Source organism: Camarhynchus parvulus, chromosome 5, assembly GCF_901933205.1.
Source record: "Camarhynchus parvulus chromosome 5, STF_HiC, whole genome shotgun sequence".
Taxonomy (NCBI): domain Eukaryota; kingdom Metazoa; phylum Chordata; class Aves; order Passeriformes; family Thraupidae; genus Camarhynchus; species Camarhynchus parvulus.
Genome location: NC_044575.1, coordinates 23,805,091 through 23,817,337, shown reverse-complemented (window position 1 = coordinate 23,817,337; position 12,247 = coordinate 23,805,091). Strand labels below are relative to the sequence as shown.

Sequence of the window (12,247 nt, the reverse complement as noted above, 5' to 3'; positions counted from 1 at the left end):
TATCCTTGTGCTGACTCAAGCCTGGTCAAATCCCTTGACTATTACCTGCTCTGAGCCAATCTCCCTGAATTCTTTCTTCAGTGAAAGTTTGAAGAATATTGTCGTGTTTTTACAAAGAGTTTCTGCTTTGGTGACATGAAGCTTCCCAACAAAGACAGTCAGGAAGCTCCCAACCAACTAAGCCTCACACTTCCAGAGTCAGAGCTTTGGCTGCTTCTCCCCCAGGGCTCAGCTGAGGAAAACAGGCCACTCCGTATCACTGCTCATTTACCCTCCTGAACCCTGTCTCTCTGTGCTTCAAGGTAGATGCTTCAGCAGTTAATACTGCTCCTGGGGCATGTGCAAGGAACAATTAAAGCTCATTGTGCCAGTGAAAAGCCCTGGGGTGAGCTGGGCTGCGGAGACAGCTGCCCCATTTTGCTGTGTGCAGCAGCTTCTTGAACAGTCCTGTTGCAGAGAGACGAGTACATCTTGCTGATTGCAGAGTTAAAGTTTAAAACTCCAGGGCTAAACTCCATGTGGCATTTCTGGGCTTTTTGCTGGTGGCAGCCATCGTGGTTTGTAGCACTTGGTGCCTGGGCAGAGCAGGGCTGGGCAGAGCCCAGCTGCTGAGCCTGCAAAGCCTTTTCCAACAGCTGCAGCATGGGACTGATGGCAGGAGAGAAGCCCGAGTGTTTGAAGAACAAACACTTTGTAGTGCTCCCTTTAACATTTTGCCTGCGACACCGCAGGATCTCGATCTTTGATCCAAAAATGACAAAAAGGACATGAACAGCAGTTCCTTCCTCTCAGACATAAATGCTTGTTACAGATGTGACCTGCAAGATTCAGCTAAGCTTTCTCCAGCAGCAGACAGGGCTTGGAAGAAGGCGATGTTGGTCATTCTCTGGAGAAGGTCCTGCTAGGTGATGGACAGTGAGATTTCATTTGTGCCCAGCAGTCAGAGTGGTCTCTGCCTGCTTCAGCTACTTGTGCCAGCTGAGGAGTGCATCACCCAAAGGAAGGTCTCAGCTGCAGGATAAACTTGAGTAGCCCCACAATAGCAGGTTGGTGTGCATGGAGGTGGGGCAAGTTTTCTTCTCATCTTTGTGATTTGTCTGGAAATTGGAAACCTGTCCAGAGATAAACTGGAAGTTGTCATTGGTGTCTTCACTGAGAATGGGAGCAGGAATCATATCAGTGCCAGTCATGATGATACAAGTACAATTTCCTTGTTTAAAGCACTGCACCAACTGTACCTAATTAACCTTCATGACAGCACAGCAATGCAAGGAAATAGGGACCATTAACTTCAGTTTTGCTTTACAGAAAGGGAAGAGAAACATCAGTGGCAGCCCCATGCATTTCAAATTGAGGTAAGCTTGAAAAAGTCACAAGGTTAAAAATAACAATAATCCACTTGGGGTTCTCAGAGCATTAAGAATGCACTTGAATCAAACTTTCAGTTTTTTCTCCAAGAAACATCAGGACTGGAAACTTCTCTCCCATATATGCTTGTTTGTGACTCAACAACCAAGGCTTTCAGAAAATCACACATTTTCAGTCACAGTGGGGCAGAGGCAGTAAAGGTCAGAATGACTTCCTCAGTGTTGCTTAAAAAAGAGCTGGGAAAAGATGGAACTAAACTGTGTGAGTAGTTGACCCTCCACCCCCTGCTTGTTCCTCCAGACCAAACATTTTTCTAGGTGAGGGAACCTGCCTAAATCAACCAGTGGCCACTTAGTAGCTGTCAGAGGAGTAATTCAGGTTTGAACTAGTGACCTCACCCCTTCCTCCCACATCTGCTGAGGGACAGGCTGATGACATTGACTGTTTTTAGTAGGCCTCTGAGCAGCCTGGCTGCTTTGTCTGGGGCCCAGCAGGAATGGAAAGATGCAAAACTAGTGCTGCTCTCTGACACTGCTTTCCTAGCTTGGGGCTGTTTTTGTAAGTCAGTAGGAAAGAGCAACTTGCACAAGTCCTTAAAGTAAAGAGTTCACCCTGCCTGTCATATCACCTGCTGGCAGGGGCTGAGGGCAAGAGTAGTGCCTGTGCAGTTTGTCCTGGGCGCCAGCACAGGCTTGCATTTTGTGTCTCCAAATGACTGCAATGCAAAGCCCTGAAAAGTGTCATGGCAGCACAGAAAGTTGTATCTGTTATTAACAATCTCACTTCTGCCCATAGATGCATAGATGCTGTTAGGATCAGGTGAGAAGAACTGTCCCAGTGGGCAGGACCCCTGCTCTGGAAGAGAAGCCAGCAGGGAGTGCAGGTGGCAGTGGCCAAGGAGGAGAGTGTGGGGAGACACCTCTGTTGTGTGGGGTGCCAGCCCCAGCCCAGAACGCAGGCATTGATACAGGAGAGCCTATTAATCAACTCTTTTCTCCCACTTATTCTTCTGTTCTAAGCTGCCATGGGGTGAAGTGAAGCTGAATGGACCCTTGAAAAGGCCAGGTCGTTGTTGGAGAGGAAAAAGGGCTCTGCAGATTGTGAAGAGCTTTCATGAGCAGCATGGGCTGCAGCTGGCTCCAGGGAACAGAACTGTTCCCCTGCTTAGGCAGTGTGTCTGTCTCTCTGATTATTTTGTGTATTTCATCTCTGCTGTCTGTCTTGCTCTTAATCTGGACTCCTCTGTGCCAACAAAATGCTTAGCTCGCTCCATTGTCTGAGAGACTAATTTGCACTGTAAATCTGATGCTTATCTTACATGACAGCTTACTGTGGGGTTTATTGCAATCCTGAAGACAAACTAACCAGGGATAGCTTGAAAGCTTTCAATGCATCATCTGGAATATAGAACAAATATGACCCATTTCAGCTTGCCACCAGGTTAGGATGTGGTCCCTTGTGGTTGGGGTCACCAGAGATTTATCTTCTTCTGTTCAAATCTATTCAAACCTGAGAATCTTTGAGTTTTGGTTTGGTTTTTTGTATATTTGGTTGATAGGTTTGGATTTTTTTGGTGTGGTACATCTTCTGCTTTGTGTTGGAGCTGTTAGAGTGCTTCTGCAATAGCCTCTCACCCTCCCAGGGCCAGATCTTCCATCCCTTCTGCCTGAGGAGTTCTAAGGACAGTGAGAGTGGCTGCAGACCAGGTGCAGGCAGTGTGCAAGCACTGGTGCTCCAGTGTGCTGCAGCTTTGTTGTCTCTGCCAAGCTTAAGCAGAAAGAACCTTTGTCCTTGCCTTGTCCTCATTAGTGTTTCCTGACACTTTGTCCAATATGTTCTATCTCTGCTGGCAGAGTAATGTCCTCCCTCAGTCTCGTCTGCAGTTACCACCTTCTCTCTGGTCCGTAGCTGTCCACCTGCAGGCATTCACATTCCCTGTAAGAGATTCTTACACTAGTGTAGTTCAGATAACTGGGCAGCTCCAGAGGCATAAATCTTCCTACAGATAGGTTCCAGGTAGCCTAAGATGCTACCTGGGGGAGAGCCAGAAGGATTATTGCTACTTTGATATAGGTCTTGGTTCTGCAGCTGAGCATGCCAGTAGGTGTTTAATGCCCAAAGCTTCTGCATTGCAGTCCTCTGGGACACAAAGGATCCCTCACATGGGAGCAGGAATCCAAGACCTGCCATCCTTGAAGAATAGTGGTTGTTTGGAGGACCATTCTGGCTTTTACCTAGTCCTGCTTTACAGTTGCATGGATTTCTGGACCCCTCAGCTCTTCCTGCCCTTGGACTGCAGACAAAACACAGAAATGGCTGTACTGGATAAGCACTGTGCAGCAGTTGAGGACTAGCAGCTAAAGTGGACATGGAGCCAATGGGTCTCAGTAACATTGAGGGAGAGGAGAAAAAGAAAACCTCTTGAGAAACTGTTGAAGAATAGGTAAGGAATAAGTTGTATACTGGGTAGAACTGTAGACTGGAAACACTGGAAACAGTTGTACACTGGCCCTTCTCCAGCTCCATATTTCAATCCATGTTATCAGATAGATGTGTAATTTAAGGCTTATTCCGAGTCATCAGAGCTAGTGAGCATCAGACTCCCTGCCCAAGGGAGACCTCTGTTCAGACTGGGAGAAGCTTAGGGGAAAATGTATGAATCCAAGAAAACTCTAAACTCTGCTGAATTATAGAGGAATCCAAGACAAAAATACCTAGGGAAGGATCATCACATCACCTGATTCTGGTTTAGGGTTAGAGTTCAGAGTCTACAGCTCCAGGAACACTGCAGCTTGAAAAAGCTGGCACCACTGCCATGGTGATTGCAGCAGGGCCCCAACATTGCTACTCCCACATTTTTCTGATATGGAAACCCTTGGTGTTGTATTAGGGTTCCTCTTAGGCTAGTGGGGAATATTTCAGCCCCTTCTGCTGGGCTGTGATAAGCAGGATCTGGATGCTCTCACAAAAAATTGGAGTCTGATATCACTTTATGCAAATATAACAAAACTGCAGTGATTGAACAGGCAGCAATATCCTTCTGTAGGCCTCTCCACCTAACAAGACGCTGCAATGAATGAAGCCATGGGAGCTTCCATCCTTCAGGAAAAGATCTAACAAAACTGTTGGATAACCAAATATGTGCCAGAATCATTCTCAGGTAACTGCTGTTTAGCTTTTTACAGACCTGACTCATGTTCTGCCTTTTTTTTTACCTTTTTTGTCTGCATTTCTTTGCTGATGCTCACTTTGTGATTCATTGGGGAGAGGGGGAAAACCACAGCCTATAAACATTTAGGTTTTCTGTTCTTCTGACTCAATTTGTTGTCCATCTAAAATTATTCCCACTTAGCACCATCTGCAGTTGCAGAAACACAAACATTCACCACTTTGCTGTCTCTGTAACGGAGCTGGAAATACAATATTCATTACCCCAGCTGAAGCTTTTCTTACACTGTGAGGTCAGAGGCATTATTTCGTGCTGAAGAATTAGAAAGATTAACAGGTTGGGTGGACTGGCCACTTTCTGAACTGAATCACCATCCCAGAATGGAAACTTCAATGGATTTGATATCACCTGCCCACCGCCTCTACTTTTGTAGGTGTTGTCACTTGTGTTCGAGCACAGAACAAGCTACAGTGGAATAATAAAAGCAGAAAATGAATTCTCATAGTTGGACCTGCAAACCTTCCACACCAGCTCCCCATGGATTTCAGGGTGAACACACTTCTTTTTTTTTCCTGCCAGGATTGCTTTATTGTGTTTTTCAATTATTAGTAACTCATCTCATGCACAGAACTGGCAGCAAATCAGAAGTCAGAGTATCCAAAATACCTTGGCCCATGAACAGAGCTGCTCTTGCTTTGCTGCCTGCACACCACTTTGTTAGCTGATGCCGAGGGAGAGGGTTGTGTGCAGGCCAGCAGGAGTTGTCAGGTTTGAATCCCGTGACAAGCAGTTCAGAGTCAACCCTTTCCCAAGAAGTGGTTGAGCTGTGAACATTATATCTGCAGCGTTGTGGGCAGGTGTGATGGCAGCTTGGGTGGGTATATCATGCTGGCCTTGATCCAGCTGGCACAGGTAAACCAGCAGTGACACAGTGTAGTAACTTAAGCACTGTCTTAACACTATTAAATACATAGCTGGGATCTCTGGAGGGCTTGTACAACCCGAGGTGATGTTTCTGTCACTGTATCTTTACTGCAGTTTGCTATCTCTGCTCACTCAATTACAGCTTTTGCAGATAAGTCTGTGCTGTGCCTCAGTTCCACATCTGACATGAGCCCAGACCTGCTTCCAAGCAGATGCTTCTGAGGACCTGCAGGCCACACACACATCAGCTGTTGCTGTGTGTAGTTCATGCCTCCTGTGCTGGCATTAGTCTTTGTGATTTACTGGCATTAGCCAACACGCATGGGAGGGCAATTATGTCTCTTGTAAAGTGGGATTTGCTTTGCACTGCAGCACAAAGGCTTACAAATTTGGGGCTGTAACTGACCTGCCTTTTTCCCTTCTCTGTCACACAGGCAATTCTGTTCCCACTCCTACCCTCTCAAAGTCCTTTCCTGCTATGCCATAGGCCTGGGATTGCCTTGGTTTCTCCTTCAGGCACCAAGAGGTCTAGGGCTGCAAGGCAAGGCATTATGCACATGAAAGCATGTGCCATGTGCCGGGACAACCATCCTCAGCTGGAAAGGGTGCCCAGGGAGGTCTCCAGCATGACCACTTCTGACATTCCCTTTCTCTCTCTCCCCACAGATGCCAGCAAGGACCACCCACAGCAGCAGGCAGGAGTCATCTGGAGAGTGACAGGCGGCCTATTCAGTATCACCCGGGGAGCTGTGGGGGCCACACTGGGAGGAGTTGCCTGGGTGGGCAGCAAGAGTCTGGAGCTCACCAAAACAGCTGTGACCAGTGTCCCTGCTGCCGGCGTTGGACTGGTGAAGGGCAGCGTCTCAGCAGTGACCGGCGGTGTCGGAGCTGTGGGCAGCGCGGTCGCCAGCAAAGTCCCTTTCACTGCAAAGAAGAAAGACAAGGCTGACTAATCCCTGTCACAGCTCTCTTCCAAAAGATCAACCTGCCCATACTGTCCCCTACCCAGCACCTCTTTGAGTTGGAACCAGCCGCTTCAGGGAGGCTCGAGCACCCGAGCAGACTCTGGCTGCAGCCTCCTCAGCACCGCCTGCCTAGCTCAGAGCTCACAGAGCTACTGTCAATGCCTTTCACTCCCATCACCTACTGGGAACCATCTTTACTCTGAGGACTTTAAAGGCGCGGTTGTCTCTGTCTTGTAGTTTCCTTCCTCCCTTCTTGTTCTTGTAAGCATGGAGGGATGGGAGAAGGCATCAGGCTCCATCTGCCTGGAGGTGAAGGGAGTAACAGGGGATGGGGGGAACTATGCCTGGCTTGAAGTGTGGGTTGTGTAGTCAAATTCAGCTTCAGCTGGGAAGACAGCCTCTGAAACACCCTTCCCTCTGGAAGGTGTGTTTGGGAGGTGTGCCTGGCAGAGAACTGCAGAAGTCCCATCGACACAAAGGAGATATACTGTGAAGAGGGGGAAGCCTCCCTCCTGCCCTGCACCTCTTTTCTTTGCAGGGCCCATCCCCACAAGCTGCTCCCAGTCACTTACTCCCCGGCTGAATTGAACCCTTCAGAAAGGGAGCCCTCAAGCTCAGCAGAGCAGCTCTGGGATGATGCCACACCAAAGCATGATACATCCCAGACCATCAACTTCTGCACAGATTTTCTTGGTGAGAGGGAGGAGTATGAAAGCTGCTGTATGTTCCCATTTGAGGAAGGAGCTGACAGTGGCACTTGCCAGGCCTCTGTGATATTGCAGTACAGGCAGTGATGTTCCACAGAGAGACCAGGCCTTTTGTTTGACCCTTGAAGTCCTTCCAGTATCCCACTCTGTAACAAGGGCATTTTGTCTCTTGGCCACACTCACACTCCACAGACATCACTAGTAACCAGGAGCAAGTGTGTTCCCAAATGCCATCCAAATTCTGTTGCAGGGATGGTGGGGAAGCTGAGAGTCTTGCTCTCCTCACGACTCAGCACCCTGGGAGTGGGGGCCTGGGTATGAGTGGGCTGCACCATGTTGGAGAACACTTCCCAAGGGGCTGAGCATGCTCCAACAGCAGTTAGCCTGCACAGGGCACCAGCAACTCCTCTTCTGCACGCTGCTCCTGCGGCCCCAGCCCAGCTCCTCTAAAGGGCCATGTTGCACTAAATAGCCCACCCATAGTCGTAGTGCCACAGAAACCCAGACACCTGCATCCATCTGGGAGTCACAGTCATCTTCAGCCTGGCCTCTGATGCTCAAGGGGCCATGTGGCATTGTACAGACACATACAAATACAAAAGGCATTCACTCACTCCCTCCAAGGTCCCCTGTAATTCTTGGGATGAGGAAAGCCCCAGGCTCCACCATTAACTCTGCTGCTCCTGGCTTTGGCAGGCGATTTGCCTAGGTCTGTAGGTGTTGGATGCATAGGCAAGGGAAGCAGTGCTTGTGCTGTATTTTATAAACATGCATGTGTGTTAGCGTGCGTGTAAGTCCACAGGCATGTCTTCAGCCAGGGAAACAAACCTGTGCCACTGCTGCAGAGGAGTTCACACAGTCATCTTTGGCACTTCCAGCATATAGTTTTTATATAGGGTCCTGGTCAAAAGAAAAATCATGTTTTAGAGGGTGTTTTGCCCTCTGTTGCCCAAGAGCATAGTTTATTGAAACCAAAGGAATGTGAAAAATCCCCTTTCTCCTGTCTGTGCTGTTTGTTTTCTCTCAGCCCTATCTTTTGGACATTGAAGCCAACTTTCTTGATCTTCATTTCCCCTTGGAGGTCGTTGCACTTCCTGACTGCTCTCTTGTGCTTAGGACTTAGACATCAGGGAATATTTAAGTACAACACACACACACCCCCGCCACCATTTTTGCTGAATGTTCTTGAGCTTGTGATGCAGTTTTCATTCTGACCTTTATTAAATCCACATTTCGGGATGTATGTTGCTGTGTCCCCCTGATAATCATGCTGGTGTTAGTCACTCTCCATACCCTTTGCTAGGTAGCCCCTGCTGTTTGCAGTGGTAAGAAGCTGCTGATCTCCGAAGTTTGCTACTCTTGACAGCATGAGAAAGGTTTGACTTATATTTTTGTTTCTGAAGAGGAAGCAGCATTTGGTTGGTGTGTGCATTTCCTCACTTTATGTCCTTTGTTCTGGTGAAGGCCAAGTTGACCCCGACATGCCGGTTTTGTCTCTGGAGGCAGCGGCTTCACAGAAAGATCAGGCCTTGATGTGTGCCTGTACTTTGCTGGGATGCTTGTGGCAGTTGTCAAGGCCAGAAGAAGTCCTGTCTGTTCTCCCTTTGTCTCAAACACCCTGCAAAGCTGGAAGGACAGTTTGCACTGCATGGATCTCTGCTCACTGCTCTCCCTGAGCACAACTCATCTCTTATTCCAGATCACAGACTGCCTCTGAAGCGAGCTCTAGCCCCAAAGCTGAAAGCTGCTTGTGTGTAACTAGCTGTGTTGTCACCAACCCCCTGAAAAAGATAGTTTCTGGCCAGTTGGGACAGAAGAGTCTTCTTCCTCAATGTCTCTCCCAGGTCTTGGACAGGAGAAGATAGAATGTAAGAACCTTCAGCAGCCAGCCCTGGGTGGGTGGTGGGAGGCTGATTGTGCTTTTGGCTAAATAGTGTCTCTTGCTGGGGGAGGCAGTACATCCTGCCCAAGCTGTTGTCTGCAGGCCCTGTGTGTACACAGCAGGTGTGGCAAATGGAATAAAGGTGAGTAAGGAAAGCCACTGGGCCCCTGAGGGTTTCCCATCTTTTTGTTTCTTCTCTTCTGTACATCCTTGCAGGAAATAGAGTAAAGCCTATCATTTGTCTGGAACTGCCATTTCCTTGCAGGATGGCCTGGAGAAGAAGAGATGAGCTGGAGAGGAGAACTCACAGCCTAAATCACTGTTCTTACAGCCCAGCTAAAAGGACAGCTCAGGGACCGTGAGTAGCAAGAGATCAAATTAGCAGGCAGGGGTAGAAGATTAAATCTACTCCAAAAACAAGGCCTCACACTGCTAAACAGGCATTCAGGAATAAGTGACTCTCCAGGACTCAAAGGCTTTAAGAAAGTCTGTGCTAGGCCTGCTCAGTTCACCATGGTGACCCAGTCCCAGCCTGTTTTTCTGGGCATTTACAGTGCCAGAGCAGAGGGAAAAAAGGGTCAGTCTTCCCAGGCTAAAAGTAGAAATGCCTTCTGACAGCTTTGGTTGCAGGACAGCAGGATCTGGATTGGATGGGGGATCTGTTGGCTCTTGTGAGATGCCCTCTCTTTCCTCCTCCCCCACTACAGAGACTCCAGCCACTGGTGCAGCCCTTCTCTCACTGCCCATTCATGGTACAAAGGGCAAAAACTGTGTTGTGCATAAATCCCATGGCTACTGGATGGGGTAGCTTGGTACAAAATAGGAGGGGGTGGCATCAGGGTAGAGGGAAGGATTAAAGGGAGTTGATACTCAGAAGATGAGGAGAGAGTGGTGTGACAAGAGGACTTGAGGAGTGAGGGAACAAGAAAATGAGGACCATGGAAAGAATTTGTTTCTTAGGACAGGCTTTGAATCAGAAGATGAGTGCAATGGGGTTTGTCCTAGGGAAGAGCACAGAAATGGGAGTGAATCAGTGTGGGTTTTGGTGTGTGGTGGTGGCACATACCTGGCTTGTGCCCTGCTTCCATAGTAATGATGATTGCTAGCAGTTTCCATTTAGATAGATCAGTGGATGGTTGAAGCATCAGATCAGCTCCCTTCTTATCACCCACCCTTGCCAAATCTCCCCCACGCTTTTGTCATGGTCTCCCCATGATGGGGTTGGGTCTCCCCCATGGTGGAGGTGGGATGTGGCTGTGTTTGCAGCCCTGTGTCCCACCTTGCCTTGCTGTTCCCTGTGCCTGACAAACATGTCCTGGCTGAAAGGAAACTCACAGGTGCATTCTCTTTTCCCTTTTCCCTGACCTTAGTCTGATTATCCTTTACTTTTTTATCCCTCCCTTAGCTTTCGGTCTTGCCCGTGGATAGAGCTCCCCAAAGCTTTTTGGTGAGACCTTCATTAAACATCCACACTCTCAGTGTCTGGGAGGGCAGAGATTGATTGCCCCTGCAGCTCCCCTGGCTGGGAGAGAAGTGCACGTCTTCCACCCCTCTCTGTCCCCTTGTGTTTTGTGTGTGGAAAATCTTAACCCGCTTCTTTTTCTCTGGGTTCCCTTGTTGGCTCTTATCCCTGTGGGTGGGTCATTTCCATGTCTCCATTGCAGAGTCATCCTTGTAAAAACAACAGCATGAGTGGGATTATGGAGATGGTTAGAGAGAGCCACAGAGCCAGGGCCCAACTCTGCTTCTGTAGGAGCTGAGGAGGCCTTTGGCAACTCAAAACTGTGGCCACGCGGTCCTGTGCACAGTGCTGGGCTCCAGAGAACACTTTTGTTCTTTATCATTTCATTGTCTGTAATTGGTTTCCTACTGAATTTGTTTGCTTGGTTTGTTTTGCAGTGTGTTTCTGGGAATATTCTGCATCTCTGTATTTTAATTACAGTAAAATTTGAGGATAAAAACCGTGATTATGCTGGCTCTTGTTCCTAGTGGGGGGAAATGAGGAGAGGAAGCACAATTGAAGGAAGATGTTAGAGATTCCTTGGGAAATTAGATCTCTCCCCTAAGGGCTCTAGATGAGGCACCAAGCAAGGCAGAATCTCCATCCCTGCTTAAACTAGGACATAGCTTTCAAGTGTGGTTCAAAAGCCATTTTGCTGCAGGCGCCTTTCCTGATTGGAATGGTAAGAACAGTTTGGATAAGGCTTCTAAACTCAATTTTTTGTGTTGGTTTAAAGACCAATGTATGAGAGGGCTTTCAGGCTGGGGACAGATGGCCTAGCCCTGGAAGTGGGATCTCAGCAGCTGAAGATGGGAAATTTTGCCTCTACAGCCCCTGTTCCTTCAGGCAGGTTTGCATAGCCACTTTTCCCAGCTGAGGAAGCAAATTCTGCTCACAGCAGCCTGCTCTTTCTGTAGGAGATGGTGGTTTGACATCCCTCCCCAGGGCTGCAGCGAGCCCCCATGGAGCAGCCTGACCCTCTGCTGGCTGGCTGGCAGTGTTGGTGCTGGGGGGCACAGCCACCAACTCCAGGCACCTCCTCTGCTCCCCGGGCACTTAACCCAGGGCAGAGCCACGCAGTGCTCCCTGGAATGCACAGCCCTCAGGGAAGATTGCAGGCCAGTGGCCAGGCAGTGCTGGATCAGCCACAAGACAGGGTGTCCCTTTTACTGGGTCGAGGCCAGGAGCCAACAGCTCAGCATTTGTTAAGTGCTGACAAAAGGATTAATTTAGTAACTAATAACAGGGCAATCAAGCCATTTATTTGGTTGGCATTTTGCTGCCAGCTGCTTGGGAAGAGCAGCACATAGTGCACCAGTAAGGCTGTCTGCAGCCACCTCTGCCACCTGCCCCGTTCCTCCGTCCTCGCTTGCAGACTCAGCCAGGCAGCGTGGCTTGGGAGGCACCAAGCTGGTGGCAGGAGCAGGTTTGGCAATGACAGGTGGGTGAAGACACCTGGGGTTGCGGTCTCTTCCAGGGGCTCCCCTATGCCCACTGTGGGGAGGGAGATGAGGAAAGTGCCCATCCCACAGCAAGTGCACGCCATGCCCCCTCCCAGAGCTGGAACCATCCATGTAGCCTTGCAGACAGCACAGATGAAGTACAGGTGCTGGAGCCATGAGCCCTGAGAAACTCTCAGGTACTTCACAGCTTCTCACCTTTCCTGCAGCCCAGCTGGTTTGCCACATTAAGCCAAGTCGCAAAACACCACTAACAAGCTGCTCCTGCAGA

The 12,247-nt window shown here is 49.0% G+C and overlaps 1 protein-coding gene across 1 annotated transcript in view; it reads left to right on the top strand.

Moving 5' to 3' along the window:
• LOC115904111 (transmembrane protein 263-like) overlaps nt 1-10,976 on the top strand; it is a 200,049-nt gene extending 189,073 nt beyond the window's left edge. Inside the window, exon 3 of the mRNA XM_030949242.1 lies at nt 6,128-10,976. Coding sequence (XP_030805102.1) covers nt 6,128-6,414 — 287 coding nt within the window. The 3' untranslated portion in view covers nt 6,415-10,976. The remainder of the gene's footprint in view (nt 1-6,127) is intronic.
• Nucleotides 10,977-12,247: the final 1,271 nt, after the last annotated feature.